At 42.7% G+C, this 26,334-nt stretch overlaps 1 protein-coding gene across 4 annotated transcripts in view; it reads right to left on the bottom strand.

The window, feature by feature from the left end:
• Positions 1-1,428: 1,428 nt before the first annotated feature.
• Positions 1,429-26,334, bottom strand: part of SRPX (sushi repeat containing protein X-linked) — a 69,324-nt gene continuing 44,418 nt past the window's right edge. For all 4 annotated transcript variants that reach the window (XM_054005893.1, XM_054005894.1, XM_054005895.1 and 1 more), the window contains 8 exons: positions 21,876-22,067; positions 20,832-21,008; positions 10,686-10,812; positions 7,682-7,803; positions 6,837-7,016; positions 3,879-4,012; positions 2,118-2,239; positions 1,429-1,967 (listed from right to left, as the gene is read on the bottom strand). In XM_054005893.1, the coding sequence (XP_053861868.1) occupies positions 1,787-1,967; positions 2,118-2,239; positions 3,879-4,012; positions 6,837-7,016; positions 7,682-7,803; positions 10,686-10,812; positions 20,832-21,008; positions 21,876-22,067 (1,235 nt within the window). In that variant the 3' untranslated portion in view covers positions 1,429-1,786. The remainder of the gene's footprint in view (positions 1,968-2,117; positions 2,240-3,878; positions 4,013-6,836; positions 7,017-7,681; positions 7,804-10,685; positions 10,813-20,831; positions 21,009-21,875; positions 22,068-26,334) is intronic.

Below are 26,334 nucleotides of genomic sequence, written 5' to 3'. Positions count from 1 at the left end.
TGAATAGCATCTGTATTTACTTCAAAAGGGAGTTGCAGCAGCGTGTAATTCAAAGGGCACTGGAAAGCTGGGCGCTGTCCTTTTGTGAGCTGAAGCAGAAAAAGAAGATAATGGCACGTCGTAGCTGTCGGATAACTGTTACACATTTACCTGTACAGGCTAGGTACAGACATGCTACTGCCCTTTTTGTTCTCTCAGCTGCAGAAGCCTAGTGGAAAGGGAAATCCGAATCTCAGCACATATAACAGAAGCTTATAAAACAAGAGGATCTACTCCAGCACCAGAGATTATAGCACATTCTGTTAGCATGCAAGACTGGGAAGTGGCAATTAGCCCTCACGCTGTAGGTTAAGATATTATAAAATGGACATTCAGGCATCATCAGTTGCCTCAGTGGGACTATAGGGAATGCACGAGTATTCCTAATGTACCTCAGCTAACTTGTGTATATATACTTTCCTGCTTTATTCACTTGGCCTCCATGGGAATGATATTCTTTGCTTCCTACTATCAGGCTTGTGGGGCATCCATTAAAAAGCAGAAACCTTATATTAACTTTGTCTAACACTCCCAACCCTCCTAAGGAAGGAGTAATAGTGCTGAAAAAATAAAACTCCTGAATGGTTTAATTCCTAAATTGATAATTTGTAGTTTAGTGGTTTCACAGCTCTGGCAATGATCACTTCTGTGTGAGTTTTGCAGTGTGGGCGGTCTGACATCCCCATCATCACATCAAAGGCTTGGTCTGGCTCCAAGCTGAAGGAATGAGAGGACTCTTCTAACAGGCTCATTGGACATGAACAAAGTCTATCGGAGAGAACACATTTTTCCATTCACTCATATACCATGAAGTGCAAACACATCACCCTCCCTTTCTCCCAAATCCAGTGCCTTTCCTGTTCATTTCAAGATCCAGTTAAAATTGCCCTTGATTTACAAACCCTCCAACTGGAGTTCTACTTTACTGGACTTCTTACTGCTCTCTCTCAACCCCTCGTGTGTCTCCCCAAACAATCAGGTGACTGCCAGTACAGGAGCCTCCTTTTCTCTTCTGCAGCTCCTGCCATCTGCAACAGCCTTCCAGTAGCTTTCCATTTAATTTCAACTCTGTGGAAAAGACAACTGTTCAGCATTGCCTAGGCATCTGTCTGTCAACTACCATTTATGACTGTAATTGTATTAAACTCTGGAAAGTGAGCTAAAGATTGTATGAAACACACTACACGTCAGACTGCTTTGTACAACTGGAGCAGAGAATAACTAGTGATGCTGAGGGATTCTGCATTGAAAACCCACGCTTCGAAGTTTGGATCAAAATTTTCAACATTGCACTGTCCAGAAGAATTTGGATCTGGGTTTTTGGTTTGGGCTGACCCCTAGTTTTGAGATCAGCTTTTATACACACAAGGACCTTTAAACAAAACTATCTGAGTTTGCAAAACAATATTTTATTAATAAAAGATTTATAAACAGTAAGAAAGAAATTTCACTGCATGAAACGTCCAAAATAATTCCTGGAGCCATGAACTAGGTTCCTTAACAGCTGTACAGGGGTTTCCAGAGGGGAGTAGTACTAAATACAAATTTCTCTAAAGATGGCTGAAAGTTCAAGAAAGCATCATGCATCTGTCCTATGCAGAGAAGCTACACAATAAAATAGACTTAAAAATACACACACAAAATCTGTACATCAGTGATTTTAAAAAGCCATGCGTTGTGTAGCACCCCGGGGGAGATTAGGGATGATCATACAATTCACTACCAGAGGAAACGCCATGACTCTGAATCAGGTACATGACTGGCCAGTTTCTGCTTGCAATTTCATCTCTTCTTTTCTCAAGGGGAAGGTGTCAATGAGCGCAAAGAGCTGCGCCGGCGTAGGTGGGAAAGCGTAACGCTCTTTGTCCATGCCGTGCTTGTCCATCACCACCACGCTGAAGTTATAATGGGGGATGCGCAGCAACAACCTGAAAAATACACATAATACATTTCACTGCCAGTGTTATATTGGGATAAACAAGGTTCTATTATAAAAAGGATCCAAGAAACAAAAAAGACTACATTACACCCACAGCTGCTGAGGTGTAACTGAATGATGGTGAGATTTTTCATTTTACCTGAGTTGCAAAGCAAGTGCTGCAGGCAGCAACTTCACTCCTATTCTTCCTATCTGTGCTGGAAAGACACCAACCAATTCGATCACTGTAACATGTCGGAGGTCTAAACCACATTGCTCTGGCTAAAGGTCAAGAGAAAAACCAGGAATACATATCATGAATGGATTTAATTATAACAGTTGTTTACATTAAATGCACAATAAGGTGATGTTCTACACAGAGCTCCAAATCTTTGCTCTCTCTAAATGCTTTCTTATTTTAATTTAGACGTCAGCAGTGGGAACTTGAGAATGTTTTCTGGAGTCATGAAGGCGGCAGTTCTGCTACATTAATGGATTTTTAGTTGATTATTGGGGGTGGGGGGGGAAGACCACCAAAGTACAATTTAGATGTCTTGGTAATGAATTGAAAAGATGCCAGTCTATTAAAAATTGTGCCAGTACTTTAATCTGGCACCCAAACAAAGAATGTGAAATGTGAGCCCGCTATAGAAAAGTGCTCTCTTATGCCAAATTTATGTGAGGATCATGGAGAGCAGTGTGTGTGTGGGGGGGCGGGGTGGTGGAAGGATTGCAACACTTAAATTTAACCTGGTCAAAAAGTCACCTAGGAATTGAGAATTTGGTTGTATTAATTGGTCAAGACACTCATGTTTTAAAAATAAAATGCTGAAACATCATTTAAAAAAATGGGGTTTTTTTACATTACGCAACTGGCTTCTGGAATATATGGGGGGAAAACAGAGTAAGTTCAGGAGTCCAGATTTGCAAGTGACACACAATTATCACTGCTGATTTTTGTTCCAGTGGTGGCAGGCAGTAAATTTACAGTCCTCACGGCCACCAATCATGGCTCCATTCCCAGCTGGGCTGACAAACAATCTCTCTCTCTTCTGGGCACTTGTGCACCCCTATTGCATGCCACTTACTCTGACAACAGTCTGAGTAAAGTTTACGTTAGATAAACTGATAAGCCCTGAGGGTGGGATTCACAAAGGTATTTAGGCACCTGAGTCCCATCTATTTCAATGGGAATAACTAAGATTGTTGTCGTCATTCCATGTTTTTGGAGCAAACACCACAAAGATGTCTCTTCTATAAAGACTGGTCTTAGTTTACCTTGAGAAAAAATACTATTGGAGTTTATACTAAATAATTTGGAGCGTTTTCTGCAAGTCCTAGAAACAGGACCGCGTTGAGGCTACATTCAGGACTAGCGAGAAAACAATTCTTTGGCTGATGATTAATTTGGATTCCGGGCTCCTTTGGTTACTGGTGTATTAGTTACTTTTGCAGACAGCCAACACAAGCTTGACATGGATGAACAGCTTACCAACAAGAACGACTGGAGGTTTCTTTAAAATCCTTCAGGAGTTTGCTAAGAACTGGATGGTGATGCTGGTATTAGCTGGTTATGAGCACAACATTAATTTCTCTTGGGAAGATAGAATAGGGTCAAACTAGAGCCACGTGAAGGCCAGTGTTTGGTTCATTTACCCCACTGAACTCTACTATACCCATGAGTAATGTGAATTAAAGCGGTCCAGTTTGGAGCAATGTTGAAACTGATGATATTCCAGAGCCTTGCAAACATGTTTACTACAAAACTAGCAGCTCTTGGGCCAAATGCTCAGTGCTGTAAATGGGCATAGCTCCATTGCAGGGAGAGGGCAAGTCAGTGAAGACTGACTGATTTACACCAATTGAGGATCTGGCTCTCGAGTTTAAAAAAGAAAAACTGGAAAAAATGCCCATGTCTTACCTGCAGCATTCCCAATTGCAACCTGTAGAAAAAATTGGCTGCAGTAGGAGTTGATACAATTAGTAGTCTCCGTTTCTCATAAAACTGATCCAAGAGGGCCGCTGCAGTTCTCACAGCAACATTAATATTCATAGCTGGAATTAAAAAACAAAAGCCGTGGAGCTCCCAGAAACAGACCTTTTTCAGACTTCAGCAGGCACAGCTATTCAGCTGGACAGGCATGCCCTGAGAGGTAGGCAGAGGCTGGGTATGGATGTTAAAGGGCCAAAGTCAAAAGGTGCACACCTGGTCCCACTGAAATCAATAGGAGTTTTGCCATAGGCTGCAATGGGGCCAGGATTTCAAGCAGTCCTCCTCTCTCTCTAAGGCTTTATCTAAGCTTGGAGCTGGCGGTGTGAGTTGCAGCTTGAACAGACGAACTCGTACTTGCTCTCATCGAGCGAGGGCTCTCAAAATTGCAGCCCGGGCAGCAGTGAGTAGGGCTAGCTGCCCCCGACTACAAACTCACCTGGACCCGTGGGTCTGTACTCCGCACCGCTAGCCCATGCTGCCTCTCACCGCTGCATGGCTACATGACTATTTTTAGCTTGCTAGCTGGATGAGAGCTAGCACAAGTATGTCTCCAAGTGTAGACACAGCTTTAGTGCCACCCAAAGCTGTGAAAGCTTGTTTAATTTTTACGGCAACGAAGAAGATCAGGTTCCTCAGTAAACAGAACTAGCGTATAGTGCTCCCTCCCCACACAAAAGGAACCGTAGGTAAGGAAGAGTGAACCTGACAATCTCTGCACCTGAGGTCCAGCTTCTATCATGAGTACAATAATGGAGCCAAGGCTAAGAGAAAATACTTTCTAAACATTGAGAGAGTAAATGGACCATGAAAGACAAGCAGCATGGAGTTATTGGGGGGGCAGGGGGAGTCTTGCAAGATGAACGACATTGGCGAGGGGAGGGGGTTGTTTCAGAATAAGAAAATAAGTGGAAAAGTGGTAGGTGTAATAAACTTTAGCTTTTAGTATTGAGCATTTGAAACAGTCAGAGAATATATGTGCCAAATTAGAGCCAATCAGCTTGGCTAATGAGCACTGTCGTGACCTGAAAACTGTCCGAAGGACCATAAGTAAGGGTAATTATGGACGACAAGGTAGCTAATTGGGAGTTAAAGATTTTTAGTGACCCTCAGCAGGGGATGGCTGCAGGAGTTGGCACAGGATTCTATCATATTTAACAGCTTCCGCAGTAACAATCTGGATGAGGACATGCAAGTAGCACATTAATTAAATGTTAGAGATGCCACTAAACTGCTAGCATGAACCAGTGTAATGGGATCTAGAGAGATTAGAATTACGGACAGAAAATAAGATAAGATTCAGCTGGGGAAAATGTAAGGCAATACATCTAGATAAAAAAGACATGAAACTCAGACCTACAATAAGAATAGAAACCAGGAAAGAGTCATGTTCAGACAGGGTGCGGGGAAATAAGGAACAGCAGACTAGATCTGCATTTGCAAAGTGATATGATAGCAAAAATAACCAGTGCAAGTTTGAGTTGTATACAGAGGCACCACATCATGGAGGAAAAAAATTTAGGTTGAGCAGGAGAAATATTTTTTCCTGATGGCAAGATCTCTCAAAATGTAGAATAGTTTTGTTTGGAAAATGGTGGAATCCTGATTGCTTGAGGGATCCAGCATTTGGCCTGGACAAAACATTTGAGAACATGATCTAATTTGGGGAATTATGTGAAGATACTCCTCCCTTAGTTTTTAAAACACAAGTTAATACTGAGGACTGCACAATGCTGGGCACGTTTCTATAGCTTAAACAGAACTTATTTGAAAGAGTCTTTAGGAATCTATTATTCATTCTATTCCCTGAAGCAGTAATGGAGAAATTTTGCCCCTAAGCCAACAAAGCATTATGCAGAATGCTTTTTAAAGCTGTCAGATTTGATGATTTTGGATGAAATTTTCACTCGTGCATGAGTAACTCTGGTGTCTAAGTTATGTGCCTAAGTCACTTAGGTGATTTTTTAAATTTCACCCTCTGTAGTTAATGTGGTTTCAACTGGTCATCAGTTTGTTTTCCATTCCCTTTTTAAAAAACTGTTGTGTAACGTTGGGTGCAGTTAAACAGTTGCTGCAATGTTCTACTTCAGTGCTGTCTGTAACGACTCCAGAATGCAAAGTCTGTAAAGAGCTTTGAGATTAAAGGTACTATATAATAGTAAGACACTATCCTCATCCAAGGATAAAGTTGCAAAAAGAGGCAAATGATGTGTGGGAGGAGGAAAGGTAAAATATTGCACTTGTTATTTCTAATGGATAAAAAAATGTGGCTTTACCTTCCCACTCTCAATCCAGTAAAAATCACCACCTATTCCAGATGCCATGTGGGATCCAGTTTGTAAAATTTGCCTGGGCCCAGTGTCAGTAGTAGAATGTAGGGCATTCAGTAATCCAATGTGCCTGGATAATCCATTTTATTGGCAAAGAACTGGTATCTAAAGAGCACTATGGAATGAGAACTAGAGGAGAAAGAAAGAAAACTCAAAAGCCAGAGTAAGAAAATCTGTTCACACTGATACCGGTGGAAAAAAAGAAGAGAGAGTCAAACTTACAAAAAGATGTGAAAAGATGTGATAGAACTGATGTGAGGGGAATAAGAAGCTTTCAGGTAATTAACCACAGAGCTTGTTGGCTTCTCTCTGTCCTCCCCAATACACAATATGCTCCAAAGCATTACCAAGAGACTTGTGAAAAATGCTACAGTTGTATATTCGTTAGCAGAAGTATCCAGGTTGATTCTGTACACACCCAGGGCCAGCCTTTGAACAACAGACAGCCATACACATAAATCATGAACCTGTGTGCAGTGCCATAGGCAAATTCTTTGTGCAATAAGTACAAGCAATCCCGTTCGCTGACCTTTCAGGAGGTAAGAAAGTACTCACGTACGTGTACAGGTTGGCTCCGTTCCTGACCAGCCTAAATTGTACTGGCACACTCTGGCTGGGCTTCCCTGCAGCTCATATCCACCAATGCAGGAAAACTCACAAGTGACACCATAGTTATCTCCATCACCTGTACATTTTATGTAACCATTTTCTGGGGCATTCAGTTTACCACAGCGCCTAACTTTAAATACAAAAAAGAGAGAACATCAAATAATTCCCCGTCTCCGGAGCAGTGCTACTAATGAAATCATATTGTACTAATATTAAGGTGACATTCTGGCTCGCTGCTTATTATTAGCTTTCAAAGAGAACCCAGCACTTATTTCTTTTTTTAAATATGAATCTAGCTATTGATTCCTGGATCACTTATGCATACATGCTAGTTTATATATTAATAACATGGGATTGTGGAGGGGAGGGGCAGTTGAAGCCCAGGTTGTCAGCGACCCACAGCTTTCAACTCCGTGACAGAAGCAGCTGCTCTCCCTGACAAATGTCCTAGTGTTTGTCAGATGGCAGCCCTGTACAGATCTGACTCACCTGTTGGTCAACAACTAGATATTAGGGGAGGCATGGACCTGGTAGGGCCTAGATAATGGGAGGAAGTGGGCAGGGGAAGCATGGGCAGAGGAGGAGGCACAGATTTGAGAAGCAGAGCTGGAGGGCAGGGGCTGCTCAGTAGAGCTCCTATCTGTCTCCTAGACCCCCACTGCTCATCTGACCCCTAGATCCGTCCCCAGAGCTCAGTTCACACACACACACACACACACACACTCACTCTCTGTCACTTGGATCCTTACATAAGTATTAACTGGTTTTGTTTACACAATTTGACACTGTTCTTACCTCTGACTTTAACAAGAAATTTGCAAGTGCCTTTGTTTTCTGCTCTGTCATACACAGTGTATTGGATCTTGTGGTCACCTTCTGAAAAATGTGACCCAGGGGATGGGCCTTTCAAAATCACACTAAAAAATGAAATAAAATAGATCAGGTGTTCAGAAATTAAGTTAGGGTTTCTCCAGTAGGAAAATATTAACAGCCTTCAGATGGAAAGCCCTTCTGTCACTGGGGAATGTTCCGATTGCCTGGCTGTGCTGAGAGTTTGTCGAGTGACAGAAAACAAGAGGAGGATGAGTGGCAGAGCCCACAATATTTAAGAGGTAAAGTTGCAGCAGCCTGGCTACTCCTAGCAAGTTACCCACTACCGCTAACAGCTTAGTGTAGACAAAGGTAGTGTGACTCACATCGCTGTAAGACAACTGTCAATGGCATTTTATTTATTTATTTAAATTTCATGTAACAGTTAAAAAAGGCATGAGTTTGTTTCTTTCCATGGAAACAAAAATACCTGGATGGAGAATCTAGAACTGAGCATCATTCATTATAGCAGGATAGTTGGTTGTACAGGATTTGAACATCAGTCAGGGCTAGTAGAGTACCACTGTTTGTTTGTTTGCTTGCACTGTTGTTGCCGTGTTGGTCCTAGGATATTAGTGAGACAAGATGGGTGAGGAAATATCTTTTATTGGACCAACTTCTGTTTGTGGAAGGTATAAGTCTTCAACCTGCACAATGCTCTGTGCAGCTCCATAGCTTGTCTCTCTCACCAACAGAAGTTGGTCCAATAAAAGATATTACCTCACCCACCTTGTCTCTCTCATTGTTTGTTTTTAAAAAACCATCTGTTAACATGGCAGGTTACCTCTCTGTGCCAGACTATACATACGAAAAGGGTGGGAGGAATCAGGATTTAATCTCTCTCTTTGTGCTGGGAAAGGCAGGCATCCCCTTGCAGGCTTCAGCTCAACTGCTCATTTCCAACCAAAGCATATGTCAAGAGAGTTCTCAACTCTCAAGGCAGAAACTCACAGACCAGGGCTAGACTAAGCATGGTTCAAGAAGCTTCAATCCACTCAGAGCCATATTTTTACCTCAATAGAGTCCCTCTCATCCCTCCATATGCAGAAATTGTGACCACTTGCTGCCTGGAGCTCAGAGGACAAGAAGCCTTGAGATTGAATAAACATTCCTTAATCACATGTTAGGCAAGTCCCTTGGTAATGAGCCTCTGAATGTTATGCTTCCAGCTGAACAAATGGGGCTTAAGGTGGTGCCTGAATCCAGGGTTCTTGCATGGCAGCTTCATCAGACCTTGAACCATCTTACCAGCACAGTAAACAGTTTTGCTAACCCCAACCATTCAAAAACCATGAGTCAGGCTTCAAAGTCATGAGACTGCCTTAGAAATAATCTTATGATTTTTTTGGATAAATTTTGGAGGGGGGCATTATTTACTTTCTGGTTTTAAAGCCTTTAGGGTGCACTCGGGTCACATTTCTCTACAATAATTAGGGCTATAAACTTTCATTAAGAAAAAAATGAGATACTCACAGACTCACCTGGCTCCAGGAACCAAGACTTTAAGAAAAGCAGCAAATATCACAAGACTTGCAGTAAAATCACAAGAGTTGACAACAGAAATTCTGAAAATGCATATGTCCTTCACAGAAAATTTCCATAGGATAATAGCTATTTCACTGGATTGGGAACAGTTATTGGTCCCATTACATTGGATTTTACAGCTCTTATTTTTATCATGTGACACCATTTCACTGGGAGTGTTTGTGTGTGTGTAGAAGGCAGGGAGCATTATTAGTAATTTTCTCATTCTGACACCGAACAACAGATAGGCCAAAGTTCTTATTTTAGGATGAGAGCTTCTTTAGTGGCTCTTAACATCATAGTTCTTCTTTTGCAATCACAAGCACTAGCATTTTTTATTTATCTAATGAATTCCTCCAGCTTATACTCTGATATATAAAAATGCCCTGAGCTTGTTTCTTTTGATGTGCTTTTTGTCAAATGTCCTCATTAAATAGTTCAAATTGTAAGTGTCCTTTACCTTTCAGTGAACAGAAAGTCGATTTTCTCAACTATTCAATTCTTTTAACAGCTTCTGTGAGTTCACAGATGGATTGATTAAGCTTATTGCAGTAAACTAAATGATTTTCCATATTCTCATCATTAAAGTATTTTGATCATGCCCATCTTGTATCAATGGAAGTGGTAGACAATGCTGCCATTAAAAGGGACACCATCAGCATAGAAATTAGTAAGTTTCCCCTATTGTTTGTGCGTGTCTTTAACATCCTAACAGGCAAGAGAAAAACACTGGGGGGCAGGGAGGGGAGGGAAAATGTCATTGTAAAACTATAAGAATTGCCAGGGGTCTCCAAAGCAAATGTAGTACCTGAAACTACATTTTTCTCCTTTTTTAATATTATAGATTTCAAGTTGATGTTGTCACTTGAAAAGTAACTTACTGAAGAACTCAGTATCATAGTAACTATGTTATATTATGTGAAAGCTTAAAGATGCATATGAGATTGTTATTAGCACACAATGGTCTTGTTTATTTTAACACAGTCACAGTTCTCCTCATGCAGTACAGCACCTCTCACTAAGAGGTGCCCCATATGCAAAGTGTTGCCCCTAGGAGAGAACAGAGCCATAGAAGGCCCTTTGGAAATCTATTTATTGCAACACAGGTGTGGGCAAAAATGCTAACAAATTGATCTCATTAGCTTTAAAACAGTCTGCTGGCTATTTATATGCTAACTCCTGAACGAACTACCTCGGTGTCTGAGATGTCAGATTTTCTTTTTCAGCTAAGCCTGCATTATAATTTGACGGGTCACACGGACCCAATAGAAAGTGCTCACTCCTTCACAGAACTGTGGGGAAGGATGTTGACCAAGCATATCACCTAGATTAATGAAAGGGGGTCTAGGAAAAGGCAAAACAAGTGACCTCAGGGTTTCACTTAATATAATAGAGTTTCACCTACTCTGTCAAAATACCATCAGCAGTGTCCCTTCCTTCTGGGGTTTCCCAGAACACACGGGCTGTCAGCTTATTTGGCTCGGCTGTTTTCTCCTTCACACTTGGGCACTGGATTCTAGGAGGTTCCATATCTGTTAAAATAAGCACCAGATAACCCATAGTTTAATTCTTTTCACTACTCAGCTCTCAGTGTACATTGTGATACAGCAGGGGTCGGCAACGTTTGGCACGCGGCTCGCCAGGGTAAGCACCCTGGCGGGCCGGGCCAGTTTATTTACCTGCTGACGCGGAGGTTCGGCTGATTGCGGACTCCACTAGCCGCGGTTCACCATCCCGGGCCAAACCTGCTGCGTCAGCAGGCAAATAAACTGGCCTGGCCTGCCAGGGTGCTTACCCTGGCAAGCCGCGTGCCAAACGTTGCCGACCCCTGTGATACAGCTTCACACCACTCTGCCTACACGAGGTGCTACGCTTACAGAAGAAAAACCAAATGCACAAATACAGAATGGCAGATAACTGACTTGGCAGCAGCACTACTGAGAAGGATCCGGGAGTTGTGGTGGATCGCAACCTAAACATGAGTCAGCAATGTGATGCTGTTGCAAAAAAAGCAAATGCAGTTTTAGGTTGCATTAACAGAAGCATAGCATACAAGTCATGGGAGGTGATAGTACTGCTCTTCTCAGTGCTGGTTAGGCCTCAGCTGGAGTGCTGCTCCAATTTTAGTCACTGGTGTATAGAAAGGCTGTAGAGATCGTGGAAAGGATCCAGATGCGAGTGACAAAGGTGATCAAAGGGATGGAACACAAGCCATATGAGCAAAGGCTGAAGGAACAGGGTATGTTTAGTTTGGATAAGAGGAGGTTAAGGGGGGACATGATAGCAGGCTTCAGATACTTGAAAGACCATGAAAAAGATGGAGAAAAATTGTTCTCTTGCCGACAGCTGGCAGGACAAGAGGCAGTGGGATCAAACTACAGCATAGCAGATTTAGATTGAATCTCAGGAAAAACTTCCTAGCTGTAAGAACAGTAGGATATTGGCACAGATGCCTAGAGAAGTCATGGAATCTCCTTTGCTGGAGGTTTTCAAAAGGAGGCTGGGTAGGGATTGCCATCTGTCTTGGATGGTTTAGACCCAGCAAATTCTGCACGTTGGCAGGGGGTTAGATTAGATGACCCTTGTGGTCCTTTCTAACCCTATGGTTCTATGATTTCTAACATCAGAACCCAGTGCACATAGAGCACATGTTAATGTCTCCCATTTTCAAAGGGGTAGGGGTGGGGAGGAAGAGTGAGAGATAGGCATAATAAATTCTATTTTCATCTCCCAGGTAGACTAAATAAATAAATAAATAAATAAATAAAATAATTAATAAAGTACCAACATCATCATGGTAATAATTTTTTTTATCCAATCACCAGCAAGGTTGAGGCAGCATTGACTAGCGAACTGAGCTTGAGGCTGAAAGCCAGGAACTTCTATGATTCTCTCCAAAGCTCTGCCACTGACTATATGTCCTTGGGCAAGTCACTTAAGCTATGTCTACCCAGCCCATGGAAGCGAGCCTCCCTGTCCAGGTCGACTGACTCAGGCTAGTGGGTCTTGCGCTAGCGCTCTATAAATAACTGTATAGGCAGAGCTTTGAAGTTGCAGCTTGGGCTGGAGCTCGGGCTCTGAGGCCTACCCCTCTATGTAGGCTTCAGAGCTCCTGTTGCTACTTCAAAGTGCTGTCAATACAGCTATTTTTAGTGCACTAGTGCCAGTTCTGTGAGCCTGAGTTTGTCGAGCCAGGCTGGGAGGCTCGCTTCCATGGGCTGTGTAGACACGCACTCATGAGCTGTGCCTTGATTTCCTTATCTGGACAACTGAAATTATACTTACCCACCTCCCAGTGATGTTATTTAAGTGCCTAGAAAATATAAAGCAGTCCCTAGGTGTTAGCGGAGACTCCTGTCTCCAACATATTCAAATATAACACACAGTCGCTGTCCATAAAGCTGCAGGAATGGTACAAACAGCCTTTTAACAAAACAAACAACCCCCAACCCCTCGTGAACCACCTCCACCACCCACATCTCTCCCTGCAGTGCTGCCAATCAAGTCACCCTCTAATAGGTTACACAGAATAGTCAGCAGGACAGCAGCTAACAGGAATAACAGGCTCATACTGTGTGAGCAATTCCCAGTGAACAAATTGTGTAGCACATTAAGCCCCTTTTGCATGTGCGTATTATCTGCCAAGAGACTGCATTTTTTTTAAACAGATTTCTTTGCCGTGCAAAGCTGTTTGGCAAATGTTTTTTTCAACCCATGAATTAATTTGATGTCTCCTACAAGTATACCTTTCACCTAAGTGACGTGGTATTTTTTCTTTTCCCTTATTGCATGAGCCAACGTCTATAATGGGGTCCTGGTCTACAACTGTAGCTGACTCTACAGAAATACAATTAAATAAGAAACTACAATAATATTATGCTTCAGCCCTAAATTCACTTTCTGCCAGCTCTGGTGAGAGCAAAATCTTGCTTGTGGAAAACGAACAGAAAGTGCTGCAAACACACTCAAAGTGAAGCTTTATTGAGAAGACACCAACACATTTGTGAACAACAGTTTTCATGATTTGCTCCAGCTCTAGATACAAGACTTGCTAGAGCTTCCTTTGACTTTGAATCATTATTTATGCCACTGAATTTGATACCAATCCACCTCTCTGCATTCCAGTCACACAGCGCACTTGCCTTTGCCCTGTTACTCACATTTTCTCTTTTCTTCAGCTCTCTTCATTGCCGCTTTAAAATTCTTACTCTTCCCTTCAACCCTGTCACCTGACTGCTCCTCCTCTCTTGTCACCTCCCTAAGTGTTGATTTCATTCAGCTTCTCAAATTCTTCTCACTGCAATTCATTCATCTGCTGTAGTCTCTAAATAAGAAGCATTTTCACACTTCCACTCCCCCTCTAGGGGATGCTTTAGGGAAACATTTTCCTGTTCGCCTTTCCCCCTCACTTTTCTTCCTCACTCCATCATTTTAAATCTGCACTGCATACTAAGTGTGAAATCCTAGCCACACAGAAGCCAATGGGAGTTTTGCCCTATGTTACTTCCTTAGGGCAATGACATTCCCCACCTATCTCCTTTAATGATGGCTAATGTTGCATTTGTATTGGGGATACTAATAGTGAAGTCTTTGTTGTTTTTTGTCTTTCTGTGGCTGGTTACTGAGTTTCCTTTGTAGCTATTGCCCAGCATTTTGGGATTAAAGGTGCCATATAACTAAATAAAATACCACGTAAATGATGGAAGAAAGAGCAGGACAGTGTTTAGGATACTCATGTTTTAAGTATCCAATTTATCAGGAAGAAGATTCCATCATTAAGCAGCAGAGGACACTGGTTTGTATGAACAAGCATGAATTTTCACTTTCTTAAGACAACAGTCTCCAGAAAGGTTATTGTCTGTGGCAACTTCAATAGCCTTTAAGCATTTATACACACACACAGACACACACAGACACACACAAAACCCCACCAGATCACACCAAACAAACCTCAAAACGATCCAGCTGACTACAGCAGGGCACTCCAACTTTGCCCACTGAGGCCGCACTTACAGACTGCCAGGGCCTGAAAGCCATATATAGGACCTGATCCAGCAGAGTTCTTAAGCGTGTGCTTGAAGTTATGCACATGCTCGAGTGCTTTGCTCTCTTATCTCTAATTTGCACTAGGACCAGGTAGTGCAAATTGCAGTCACCCTCTTATTTAATAGGAGAATGCCATGTGCAGAGATTACAAGGCCTAGTATCTAATGCTCTCTGTTGAATCAAGCAGCTCCAGGATTTACTCCACTCTCCCAATACCCTAGTATACCAGTTGCATCCAACCCGTGGTTACATATCATAGGATATTAAAGAGGCACCATGGCATGGGATAAAATATATTTTCAGTCATCCTCTGAATCTCTTTGCTGACATGGCATATGAACTGGTTTATTTAAACCATTTATTAGGCGTTTCTGACATTAAGGCTATTTAGTAGGTGGACTGATCTTGTTCGGAAGGTTTATATCCTGTTGGGGAGGGAGGCAGGCATTTAATGAAAAAATTGGAGCTGCTCAACCATGATTTTCCTCAGCTACTTTCTCATACTTTATTAGTGCTTCTTGGCTACTAGGTTGTAGCAGCAATGGTACTTGACTCTGCCTGTGGAAATCATCTTGCTTTAATGACGGCTCCAGAACAAAAGGTCAGTAACATTCTACTGAATAAATGCAGCCTGTTGATCTCAGTGGAAAAGGGATGAGGACAAGTTTTCAAAGAGCCTGCGGCTTTCTGAACTCCTACACTTCTGACATGGGCCACCTTGCACATTTAAAAGGTTTGTTGACCACTTGTTTCTCTGGCTTGTTAAAGGTTTAAATGTATTTGTTTTTGAGAGAGTGGGGGAGGCAAGGCCAGGGAAGGGAGGGATGGTAGAGAATACAAAAACTTTATCCACCACATACAGGTACTCAGATGAGTATTAAGATTTGGTGCCAAATAAACACTGCTACTGACTGTAGATGTGATTAAAGATTGTTGTAGTTAATTCAAAATACTTATTCCATGTAAAAAGCATGTAATGGAAAGAAGAATCAATAGATCTGAGTTATTAAAAAAAAAAAAAAACAACCCTGAACTTCCCGCCCCAGAAAACATTATGCTGTATTTTAAATCATCATTCAATAATCCATGATCAGTGCCTTTAAATTATTAATTCAGAATGCAAGACCAATTTCAGACTCTCTCAGAATGGTTACTTAATTGTTGGTCTTAACCAGAGGGGAAAGTAAGCCGGTTCTTGCTGGTACGCCGTCCTGGACTGGCTTCCCCAGGCCAGCGACTTAAAGGGCCTGGGGCTCCCAGCAGCAACCGGAGCCCTGGGCCTTTACATCGCCACCCGAGCCCCGCTGCCGTAGCCCTGGGGTAGTCGCGGCGGGGCTCCAGCAGTGATTTAAAGGGCCAGGGGGTCCAGGTGCCACTACCGCAGTGGTGCCCCAGGCACTTTAAATCTCCGCCAAAGCCCCGAGTCCTGGCCTAGCGGCTGCAGCCGGGAATCCCCAGGGCTCCATTGGTGATTTAAAGGGCCTGGGGCTCCGCTGTGGTAGCGGCAGCCAGAACCCCAGGCCCTTTAAATTGATCCCGAGCCCAGGGGCTCCCAGCCACCTCTGCAGCTGGTAGCTCTGGTGGTAATTTAAAGGGCCTGGGGCTCCCAGCCGCAGCTACTGCAGCCGGAACCCCAGGCCCTTTAAATCTTGATTTAACAGACTGCCTCTTTCCAGTTGAGGCCAGGCCCCTTCCGGTTGAGGCCCCCGCCCCCCTGTTCAGGACTCCGGCGTACCAGTAAGTCCTTTAAGTTACTTTCATGCCGATCTTAACATTTCTATAGGATGTAACATAAAGGATGTAGTAGAATAGTGAAGGCTATTTACCACAACATCTGTTATACAGCTGGCTGAAAAATAAGAATTTTCAAAGTTTTGAGGTATTTCCATTTTCCAGGGACTGAAGTGGACTAATTTCCCCACAATTTGATAATATTTTCTATGCAAAGTGGTTACTGCCATTCCTCCCCACCCCTGAAAAACCTGGTTTCGATTGAACAAAAGTTTTCAAGGAATTCAAGTATTGTGTGAAAAAAATCATTTAGAAAAAAGTCACATTTCATTTTTTTAAAAATCATGGGTGGGAGGGGGAGCAAATTTCAACCGGCTCTAGCCCACAGCTGGCAAATGTGCCCAGCCCTAACCCTATCCTGTTACCTCTTCCCAGTCTGGACCCTCACCCTAGCTTGAGACCTAGTAACCAACCCTAACACTAGCACAGACCTATCATCCAGTCCTTATGGTAACTGGGCCCAAAAGCTGGTCTTAAACCTAGCCCCAAAACATCCAAGATTCCCAAACCTAAATTTGGCCCATGGCTACTCCCTGTCTGCAAGCCTACCCCCAGCCTGGGGCCAGCCACCAACTCCAAACACGAACCCAACTAGAAAGTACAGCTTGCTGAGAAACTGAGGAGAGGAAGGGTGTTGTGGGGAAAAAATGTTTTTTTTTCCACTTCTCAGGGTTGGAAAAGGACACATATTTTGTTCCTCATAATTCTTTCTGAAATTTTTTAATCAACATTATTTTCTAAACCAAACTTTTCTTAACATTGTTACCAAAATTTGCTGCACTTCGGTAACTATTTTGATAATGATTCCAATAAAACTTTTACTTAATCATTTAAGTAATTCTTATTTACAAGAATTGCAATACTTATGTTGCAAACATAAATTTTGTGAAAAACAAAAACATTCCAAAAAAGTCAAGAGGTTTTCCTGGAAGTTTCATTAGTGAGAAAGACCGTTTTCAACTAAAGACTTTTCACTCATTAAACTTCCAACTGCTCCAACCTGTTGTTACTGGCACAAGAGAGGAAGCTGTAGGAGCACCTAAGTTGGGTTTTTAAAGTTTATTTTCTAGTGCATAATGAACTGCTTCATCATGAAGAACCATCAGAACATATGTAACCCACACACCTCCTGGGTGTGGTGTTCTCTCCCATCTAGTTGCACCGAGACCACTTAAAGAGAGAGAGAGAGAGAGAGAGAGAGAGAGAGAAAATGAGTTTGCTCTCCAGCCTTAGCTACGATCCAGTTGGCTTTTAGCTCATGTAGTAGAGGCTCATGCACTAAGCTCCAGAGATCCCAGGTTCGATCCTACCCACTGACAACTGGGGTCTGTCAGTATTACACATACAATGGGCCAAATTCTGTACTCGGTTACACCTTTGCAATTTTGAGCCAGGGAATACAGTAAGGGACCAGAACAAAATTTTAACAAAAGAACAAAAATCAATACAATACAACACATCCCATTGACTTCAGTGGGGTTTGTGGGTACTCAGTATCTCTGAAAATCAGAGGATTTCTATTTAGGAGCCTAAATACAGATTTAGAAGCCTAACTTTAGGTTCAAAAATATTGGCACGTGTGTTTAAAAAGAGTCAGAAAAATATAACCACCACCTGAGATTTAAAAGTCTTGTTTTGCTAATAGCTGATCTGTGTCTGGTGCTACTTTTAAATGTCAGTCATTTTATTTTAAATATGACGGCAGGGTTACAGCTTGTTCTCTGGGGTGAAATAGACTAAACCTGACCTTTTGTTCTTTCCCAAGGTTACTGCTGAACATGCATGTGGCTTTGGATAAATGAACACCTTGCAGTCTGCAGACTAATTCTCACCCACATTTAAAAAGCAAAATAGGATTTACATGTTGAAATAATATGTTTAAATAAACAAATACATAGGCCAATCAGTGCAGCCCATCTCACTGAACAATATGAAATTAGCTCATGACTTCTGTATGTAGCTGCATTTTTTGTACCCACAAGCTCTATGTGATTGCTGTTGCCAAGATTCAGTTACAGTTGCTTTGAGCTGGATAAATTTAAACAGTGAAGCTACAGTAACAAAGGGTGGAGCTAAACCTGACATTTTGCAAAAACACCATTAATTCAGGATTTTAAATATTTTTTGCATAGCATGGACCACATCTTAGTAGCAAGAGGATCCCACAGATACCTCCCTTCCCATTCAAAGTGGGGTGAATCCCACCTCCTGTCCCATTCGTGATCGCTTAATGCCCCCGGGGCACCTATAGGAATTGCCTTCATGAAAAAGTAACACGTAAAATGTCTCCCTTTGGTCTTCATTTCCTCTCTCCCACCCACTTGTTCTATCCCTCTCAGCTGTAAACAAGGAGGAGAGACAGAACCATAGGACCAGCCAGCTCTCTGCAGGCCATCAGCAAGTTCTTCACAGATCACAGTTTGGGAACATCTTTTCTGCACCATCCCTTCTCAGAGATCCCAACCACTGCTCGTTCCATCCCTCTTCTGTCCGTCACTTGCTCTCCCCCACCCTCACCAGGCTGGAGCAGGGGGTTGGGGTGTGGGAGGGGGTGAGGGCTTTGGGGTGAGGCTGGGGATGAGAGGTTTGGGGTGCGGGAGAGGGCTCTGGGCTGGGGCGGGGGGCTGGGGTGCAGGGGGGTATGGCCTCTGGGCTGGGGGTGTGGGCTTCAGGTGGGGCCAGAAATGAGGGGTTCAGGATGCAGGAGAGGGCTCTGGGCTGGAGTAGAGGTGCAGGGGGGGTGGAGGACTCTGGGCTGGGGCAGGGGATTGCGGTGTAGGGGTTGAGGACTCTGCCTGGGGGTGCGGGCTTTGGGGTACAGGAGGGGGCAGGAGGTTGGGTGTGGGGAAGGTGGTTGAGGACTCCAGCTAGGGGTGCAGGCTCTGGGGTGGGGCTGGGGATGAGGGGTTCAGGGTGCAGGAGCAGGCTCAGGGCTAGGACAGGGGACTTGGGGTACAGGAGAAGGTGCGGGGTCCCAGTGGTGTTTACTGCAGCTCCCAGGAAGCGGCCGCCGGGTCCCTGCAGCCCCTAGGCACACGGGCGGCCAGGAAGGCTCCACACACTGCCCTCGTGCCCGCAGGAGCCGCCCCAGCTGCTCCCATTGGTCGCAGTTCCCGGATAATGAGAGCTGCTTAGCCAGCACTGGGGGTGCGGGCAGCAAGCTTAGACTCCCTGGCCGCCCATGTGCCTAGCGGCTGCAGGGACCCAGTGGCCGCTTCCAGGAGCCACACGGAGATAGAGCAGGCAGGGAGCCTGCCTTAGCCCGGGGCCCCTGCTGCACCGCTGACCAGACTTTTAATGGCCTGGTCGGTGGTGTCAACCAGAGCCACCAGGGTCCCTTTTTGACTGGGTGTTCCCGTCGAAAACTGGATGCCTGGCAACCTTAACTTCATTAATAAACACTTCACTAACCTGCACACTCCACAATTTGCACCCAAAACATGGGTGGGGGGGTCGGTGTCTCTCTTTACTGAACAGCAACGTGCTGCATTTAGGACTTAATTATGGCACTGTCTTACAGAATTACTATAGAACACATTCACATGCTGTGAAGTTATAAATATTGATAGTCTGCATTTGTTAAAGGAACATTTCAAGTACACATGCTACACTGTCATTTGCAGTGAGATGCCCAGAGTCAGCAGTGCAAATTGGTGAGGTCGTAGAAAAGATGATGACATTTCACCCTTCCCCCACCACACATAAAACCAACCCTGCAAAAGGGCCAGACTTGAATTTGCATATAAAACACAAGACAAACCACAAACTTAGTCTGAAGATAGACAGGCAGGAGCATGTATAAAATTGCAAGACAAAAAGTAACAGTAAAATTGAACAAAATCCCATGAATGTAAAGCCACAGCAGGGAGACTCCAATGTTGTTTCACCCGCTAAGCTAGACTGAGCCACAGGCATCTTGAGGAAAACCATAGTATCACACACACACACACACACACACCATTAAAAACACAAATATTGCTCCAGCCATGAAATCAAATTGTTGGTGGTCCATTCAAATGGCTAAAGACCTGCACATCTGGGTGACTGGAAAGTGAGCCCTTATCAGGAGCTTCCCAAGAACATCAGCAGCAGCTGAGACACTTTGGCTATATCTTCTGATGAAATCTTATTAGTACAAAGGAGAATTATGTAAACAGGGCTGAAAATGTATCCTAGCCTAATGTAACTTTTCCCGTCAGAAAAGCCTGTCCTCATTTCCCCAGAATTCACTGGAGGTCCATGACCCCAAGATGCAAAAGTAACCGAGGAAGTCCCACCATACTGGTTAGTTCTGATTCTCTTCTAGGCTTAAGATGTTGTGTCTGTGACACAATGCCGCAGGTTCAAGATGCTGCTGAGGAAGGACAAATAATTACAACAGGCTTCATAGACATTAAGGTCAGAAGGGACTATTATGAGCATAGCACAGGCCATAGAACGTTACCCAGTAATTTCTTCATCAAGCCCTTAATTTCTGTCTGAGCTACAGCAAGTATTTTAGAAAGAGATCCCGTCCTGATTTAAAGAGATGGAGAATCCATTATACCCCTAGGCAAATTGTTCCAATGCTTCTCTAAAAGACAGACACTCTGTTTCCTCACTGACATGGATGCAGTAGCCATGTTTCCAATGCATTTAAAATATTTTAGCATTAACAGGCTACGAAAGCTTTAAATCTAGGCTCCCTAGGAAGTGCAAACCTCATCTTACTTACCAACACAGGAGGCTGGTCTGCCACTCCAAACTTTGTTGTCCATACATGTTACTGTCCGGTCTCCTTTTAGCTGGTATCCTGGGGAACAGTAATACTCACATCTGGAGTTAAAGTACGCGCCGTCTATGCACTTGAATCCCCCATTAGTTGGCATGGACAGCGTTGGGCACCGTATTTCTGTAAAAGAAAACAAATGTATCCAGTATCTTCTGTTTTGCCATTCTAGAGGAGTGGGGGGGGGGGGGACGACAGATGTGCAGTACTGTATGTGAACAAAACATGGTTAGGATTTTTTCAGTCAGAGCAAGTGAAACCACTCATATGATTTTCCCTCCTCAAACAGACTTCAAATTTGGCTATCATACAGCAAAGGTAGCCCAGTGGAATGAAATTATTTTAAGGAAAGGCCAGCTGCCCACTCCCTTCTTTTGTCAAAATGTTTTCGCTCACAAACTAATGGTGGGTCCATTCAACCTGGTGACATTCAAATTTTGCAAAATGACATACAATTAACAGTGCAGCTAGAATTAACTACCCACAGTATTTTAATATGTTTGCAAAGGGGAATTCTTATAACCCCTCAGTTTCAGAAAGATTTCTACAGACTCAGAGCCCACCTAGTCCATGAAGCATTCCTGCCTTTAATGTCTCTCTTCACTCTGTTTTCTCACTCCTCTATAATGCCCCTGCCATGATTTGAGACTGCAAGCTTCTCTGCATTCAGCTATTTGACACAGTCCACCTATCACACAGCACCATGTGCATCACAGGGGCTATGTAAATAATGTCTGAAACCGTGCAGCTAAGTTAGCTATGGCTTCACAAAGACATATTTATTTTTAAATTCAAAATATGAATGAGAGCCCAAAGATAAACAGAGTTAACTCTAAGAGCAGCTCCTATCAGTTAAGTTTCTCCCCATCCCAGCACTGACATTAAATATAAAAGCTACTCACATAGACATTAAATATTAGACAGAGATGAGTTTATCACACAAACAGAGATACATGTGCACACATACACACACAAGTATGATCTACTCACGTTTACACAAAACTTTCCCAGACCAGCGTTTGTTTGACTGACAAATAAGCTGTTGAGGACCATGCAGTTCATAGCCTTTCTGGCAACGGATATCACATCTCGTCCCCAAGACATTTTTGTAATATTCTCCTTGAGGTGTTCTGCAGTTTGCATTACCATGTTTCACCTTAATGGGAGAACACCAGGGCGTTTCTGGCAAAGAGAATGGAAAAACAAACACAGAACACACACATTTTACTAAAGACTAATTAGCTTAAGACATACTTGCAAAGTCATTATGTATGTTTGATGTTGTAGAGAGAGTTTATTAAAAAGGAAAATGTACAAAAGCACATGCAGAGATGTAAGTTCCTGGCCTGATCCAGCAAGGTGCTAAACATATCACAGTGTCAGGCCTTTAAAGGTGAGCTGTTCCTACCTGTTACAAATTAATGAGGGTTTCTATTAAATTGGGTGTCTGAATGTCATGCTGGTGGAATAAGTGTGCCACCATGTGGACAGTTTCATGATCACCAGTGTATTTATGTTTTAATACCCCACAGAGGATGCATTTACCTGCCCTTGGTCACAGAAGCTGGCAAATGAAATACAAGTTCAATCCCAGTGAAGCTTTATCTTTATATGTAGCATATTTTATTTTCCTTACTCTTGTCTTAATACCCTTTCATTCAAAACTTCTTTCAGGACCATCAGATACACACATATCAGGGCACCATAGAAACAGACATGGCCATTGGTGAACTCCATGAAGGCTCAAGCTCCCTTTTATGAAGGGCATTATTATATACATCATATTACAGAAATGTCAAGTTTGGTTGCTTGGACACAAGAAGGAGAGATCCTAGGCATATGTGTAGGTGTTTCACTTGTGCTGAATGAATTTCCAGTTTCCATCTCAGGTGTCAGACTGAGCCAAAACTCAACAGCATGCCAGGATAACACTTCTCTCATGGCCCCATCAGTTCCACAATATTTAAGATATCACTTTATATATGCTAATTTTCTCATCCGGACTATGAAGAAAACCTAAATGTGGATGGGTGCAGTGTTGTCTTTCTTACTAAATCTGTAGATCTGTCTGTCCAGGTCTGACAAATTGAAACAAAAGCTCTTAGAGAGTTAAGAACTAGCTTCATTCATCCTGAATGGGTGTTAACTCACAGTCTCCAAGTACAACGTATGCACTCAGGCACTGGGTTTGAACGTCAGCCAGTATATGCATGTTTTATGTGTTTCAAGGTGTGCTTATGTTAACTGATGAAATATACACTCAGTCTTGCGTTATTGCTTATTTCTAGCACAAGTGTATGTACACACACAAATGGAAATGGACCCAAGATGCAAAGTTCATATCCAGATCTTAAACTGTTCCAAAATCTGAAGAGTTTGGATCTGGGGTTTTGGTTCAGACTCATCTTTAAAATATGGCAGCACTGATCCTGAAATGTGGCACTCATCCACCAGCAATTCTATACAATCATTCAGGAAGGAAAGAATACTTTGCCCAAATTCAGTTTAGGAATGGAGGTGCAGAGATCCCATCAGAGAGGCACCAAGCTGATGAGGAACAGGGTAGAAAGCCCAAGCAGCCAATAATCCTGGGCTGCTCCGAGTTGTGCTGGGGATTGGGGCCAGAACAAAGGAAACACAAAAATGTCTGAGAGCCATCTTTTCCCCAGCCCCAACCCATTCTAGCACCTTGCACACAAATGGAGGAACACAGAAAACTGCCCTGAAATATGTGCTTCATCTTCCTCTAAAGCATCCAATAAAGCATAGGTTAGACATGAGAATCAATGGATTACAGGGACTGCCAAATCAGAGAAGAGTTGGCATTTGGCCACGATGCTGGGATTAACAACCATACTTAACTATTGCAAAACGGGTGTGTGTGTGTCTTTAATGACTATAGGTGGTCAAGGCTATAAATATACATATTCAAGAGAAATCCTCCATCAGCAAAGCTTCCACTAATACCATGCTGGGGCACTGGTTCAGTACACACACGGTCAGCTACAAACCTTTCCTAGGCAGCCAAAACTACTTTTCTGGGGTCGTGAGGAGCAACAAGTGAGTTTTCTGAGGGGGTCTTCTATCCAAGTAATACCTAAGTTGACTCTACTTAACTCTGGGATTTGACAAGGACACCATTTTAAGGAGGTAAGAGTGTAGGCCAAAAGGAAGACAAGCACTGAAATGTCACACCACATGCAATATTCAGAAGGTATATAATGAGCCTTTATGGGATCTGGGAGGGTTTCCAGAACCTCATGCCTAAACAGTGGCAAAACCACAAGAGTCATCTAAAAGTAGTCTTTCACAAATGGAATCAGTTTCACAGATATTTATTATTGGCTCTGTCGATTAATTTCATCTCCACATTTCAAATGTCTTTCCTCATATTTGGGATCAATTCCATGAACATATTTAATGTGCTCTTATTTCACATACCATACATGTTGTAGTTTTTATTCAGTGTATAATTCCTCTACATAAAATGGTTAGATATTTTTACATCTCCCCCAGTGGAAATTTAAACTTCCACATTAATTCTACTGTGCTGTTACTAGAACCACAGAAACAGCATTGGACAGTGGAGAGACTGAGAATGGAAAAGCGTGTGACTGCCAGGGTTTTAGTTTATTTCACAAAAAGCATTTTAAAGTAGCACAGCCTGTTTCTGAAGTTGTTTAACTCAGTGACATACTTATGTTCTCTTACAGAACTGCATCATCCATATGGCTATTTTTGGTGCACTAGCTGGAGTCCTACTAACACATGTCTGTCTACTCGGGCTGGAGGCCCACTTCCAGCTGCAGTGTAGATATACCCTTAAGGGCCTGGATCAAAGTGGCTTTTGTGCTGTGGTGAACAAAGAAATACTACATTCTGGAGGCTTTTTCTTCTCATGGGAACCCCAGGTAGAGCAGGCATCTTACATGTCAGTTAGGGGAGAAGCATTCTTCTTGACAGCAGCACTTTCCGAAGTGTCTGTCAGCACTGTCCAAATGCTGGTTTTGGATCAATGTTCCTGTAAGCTCAGCATGCAAAATGCAGAGGGGCTTTTTAATATAATGGGGCTTATTGGTTGATTAGGCAGTTGAACAGAGGGGTCACCAGGGAAGAAGGGAACTCTTAGCTAAGTTATTGGGAAGGAACTCAGTAGAGATGTTTCCTTGGAAGTCTGAGTTGGTTGAAAAACATCCAGATGAGCATGGAGGGTTTGGCATGTGGCCAATCCGTGACAAACAAACTACAGGGTTTAATTTGCAGACAGCACTATGAACTGAAAATCTGCCGGGTTTACATAGCTCTGCTTAAGATGCACATACACACCATGCCATGCTAGGCATGTACTAATGTACATTTTTCAAAAGGCATGCGTAATGGTTAGTATATTTGATACTCTGAAATTTTTACAAGGAGAAATGGTCCATAACCAAAACCCGGGATATGAACACCCTCACATTTTGGTGAGCTTCTGATCCAGATCCAATCTTAGCAAATCAGGTCCATATCTGTTTTTTGTTTGTTTGTTGTTTTTATGTGACCTGCTTGTCAACTCAAATAAATGCAAGCAAGTTAATACAACTTAGGTCTTCTCAGCTTCATGCCTTTGATTTTTGGATCTGAGTTGTCTAATCTGCTACTAAAACTCACATTAGAGCTTCCAAATTTAATACAGTTTTTAATATTTGTGTGAATAAACCACTGTGTTTCACATACCACTGTGACATCCTTGCAGCCATTGAAATAATTTGTTTTGGATCACTTTTCTAAAAGACAGTTCCTAGACAGAGTCTACATTTTGACCACTAATCCACAGTCCGGTCGGCATTCATTTATCTTTACTGAATCACTTGAATTCTTTAAGTATCCACAGAGGATTAAATGTTAAAGATAAAGAACAAGACATTTACCATATAAAGCTATGGGAAAATGATTTTTTTCTGATTACATTTTTAAAGCAGGATTTTCAACTGGGATACACTTTCGGGGGAGAACGGGGGAGCAAAATAAATATTTATAAAAACATAAGATAGACAGTATTTTGTACCTTCTCCTTTGGTACTCATAAGTAGCTGATATATTTGCATGCGTATCCTTGTGTAAAAATCGTGTTTTATTCTCGGTCTAGTACTAACATTAAGCAAAGCTACATTAATGCCCAATACTTCTATGTTACCACAACAATGCAATACAGTGTCTTCTTGCATGTCCATAGATTAGTTTACTGATGCAAAACTTCAGTAAAATAACTTTTTTGGGGTGAGGGGAGGGCAGGGGGCTGAGTGTGGAACCAGATTCTTCAAGAACTAGGCACATATGTCACAGATTCACCAGTGATTTTGCTATCAGATCCATTGGGCAGTAAATTTTGTTTGGAATAGGGAAGAAAATCTTAATCTGATTTCTATACTTGCAGAATTCAATTATCTCATTAATGTGCCAGCACATT

The sequence above is a fragment of the Malaclemys terrapin genome, chromosome 1 (assembly GCF_027887155.1).
Source record: "Malaclemys terrapin pileata isolate rMalTer1 chromosome 1, rMalTer1.hap1, whole genome shotgun sequence".
NCBI lineage: Eukaryota > Metazoa > Chordata > Testudines > Emydidae > Malaclemys > Malaclemys terrapin.
Note: the sequence above shows the minus strand (reverse complement) of the source record. Positions and strands in the feature narration are given on the sequence as shown.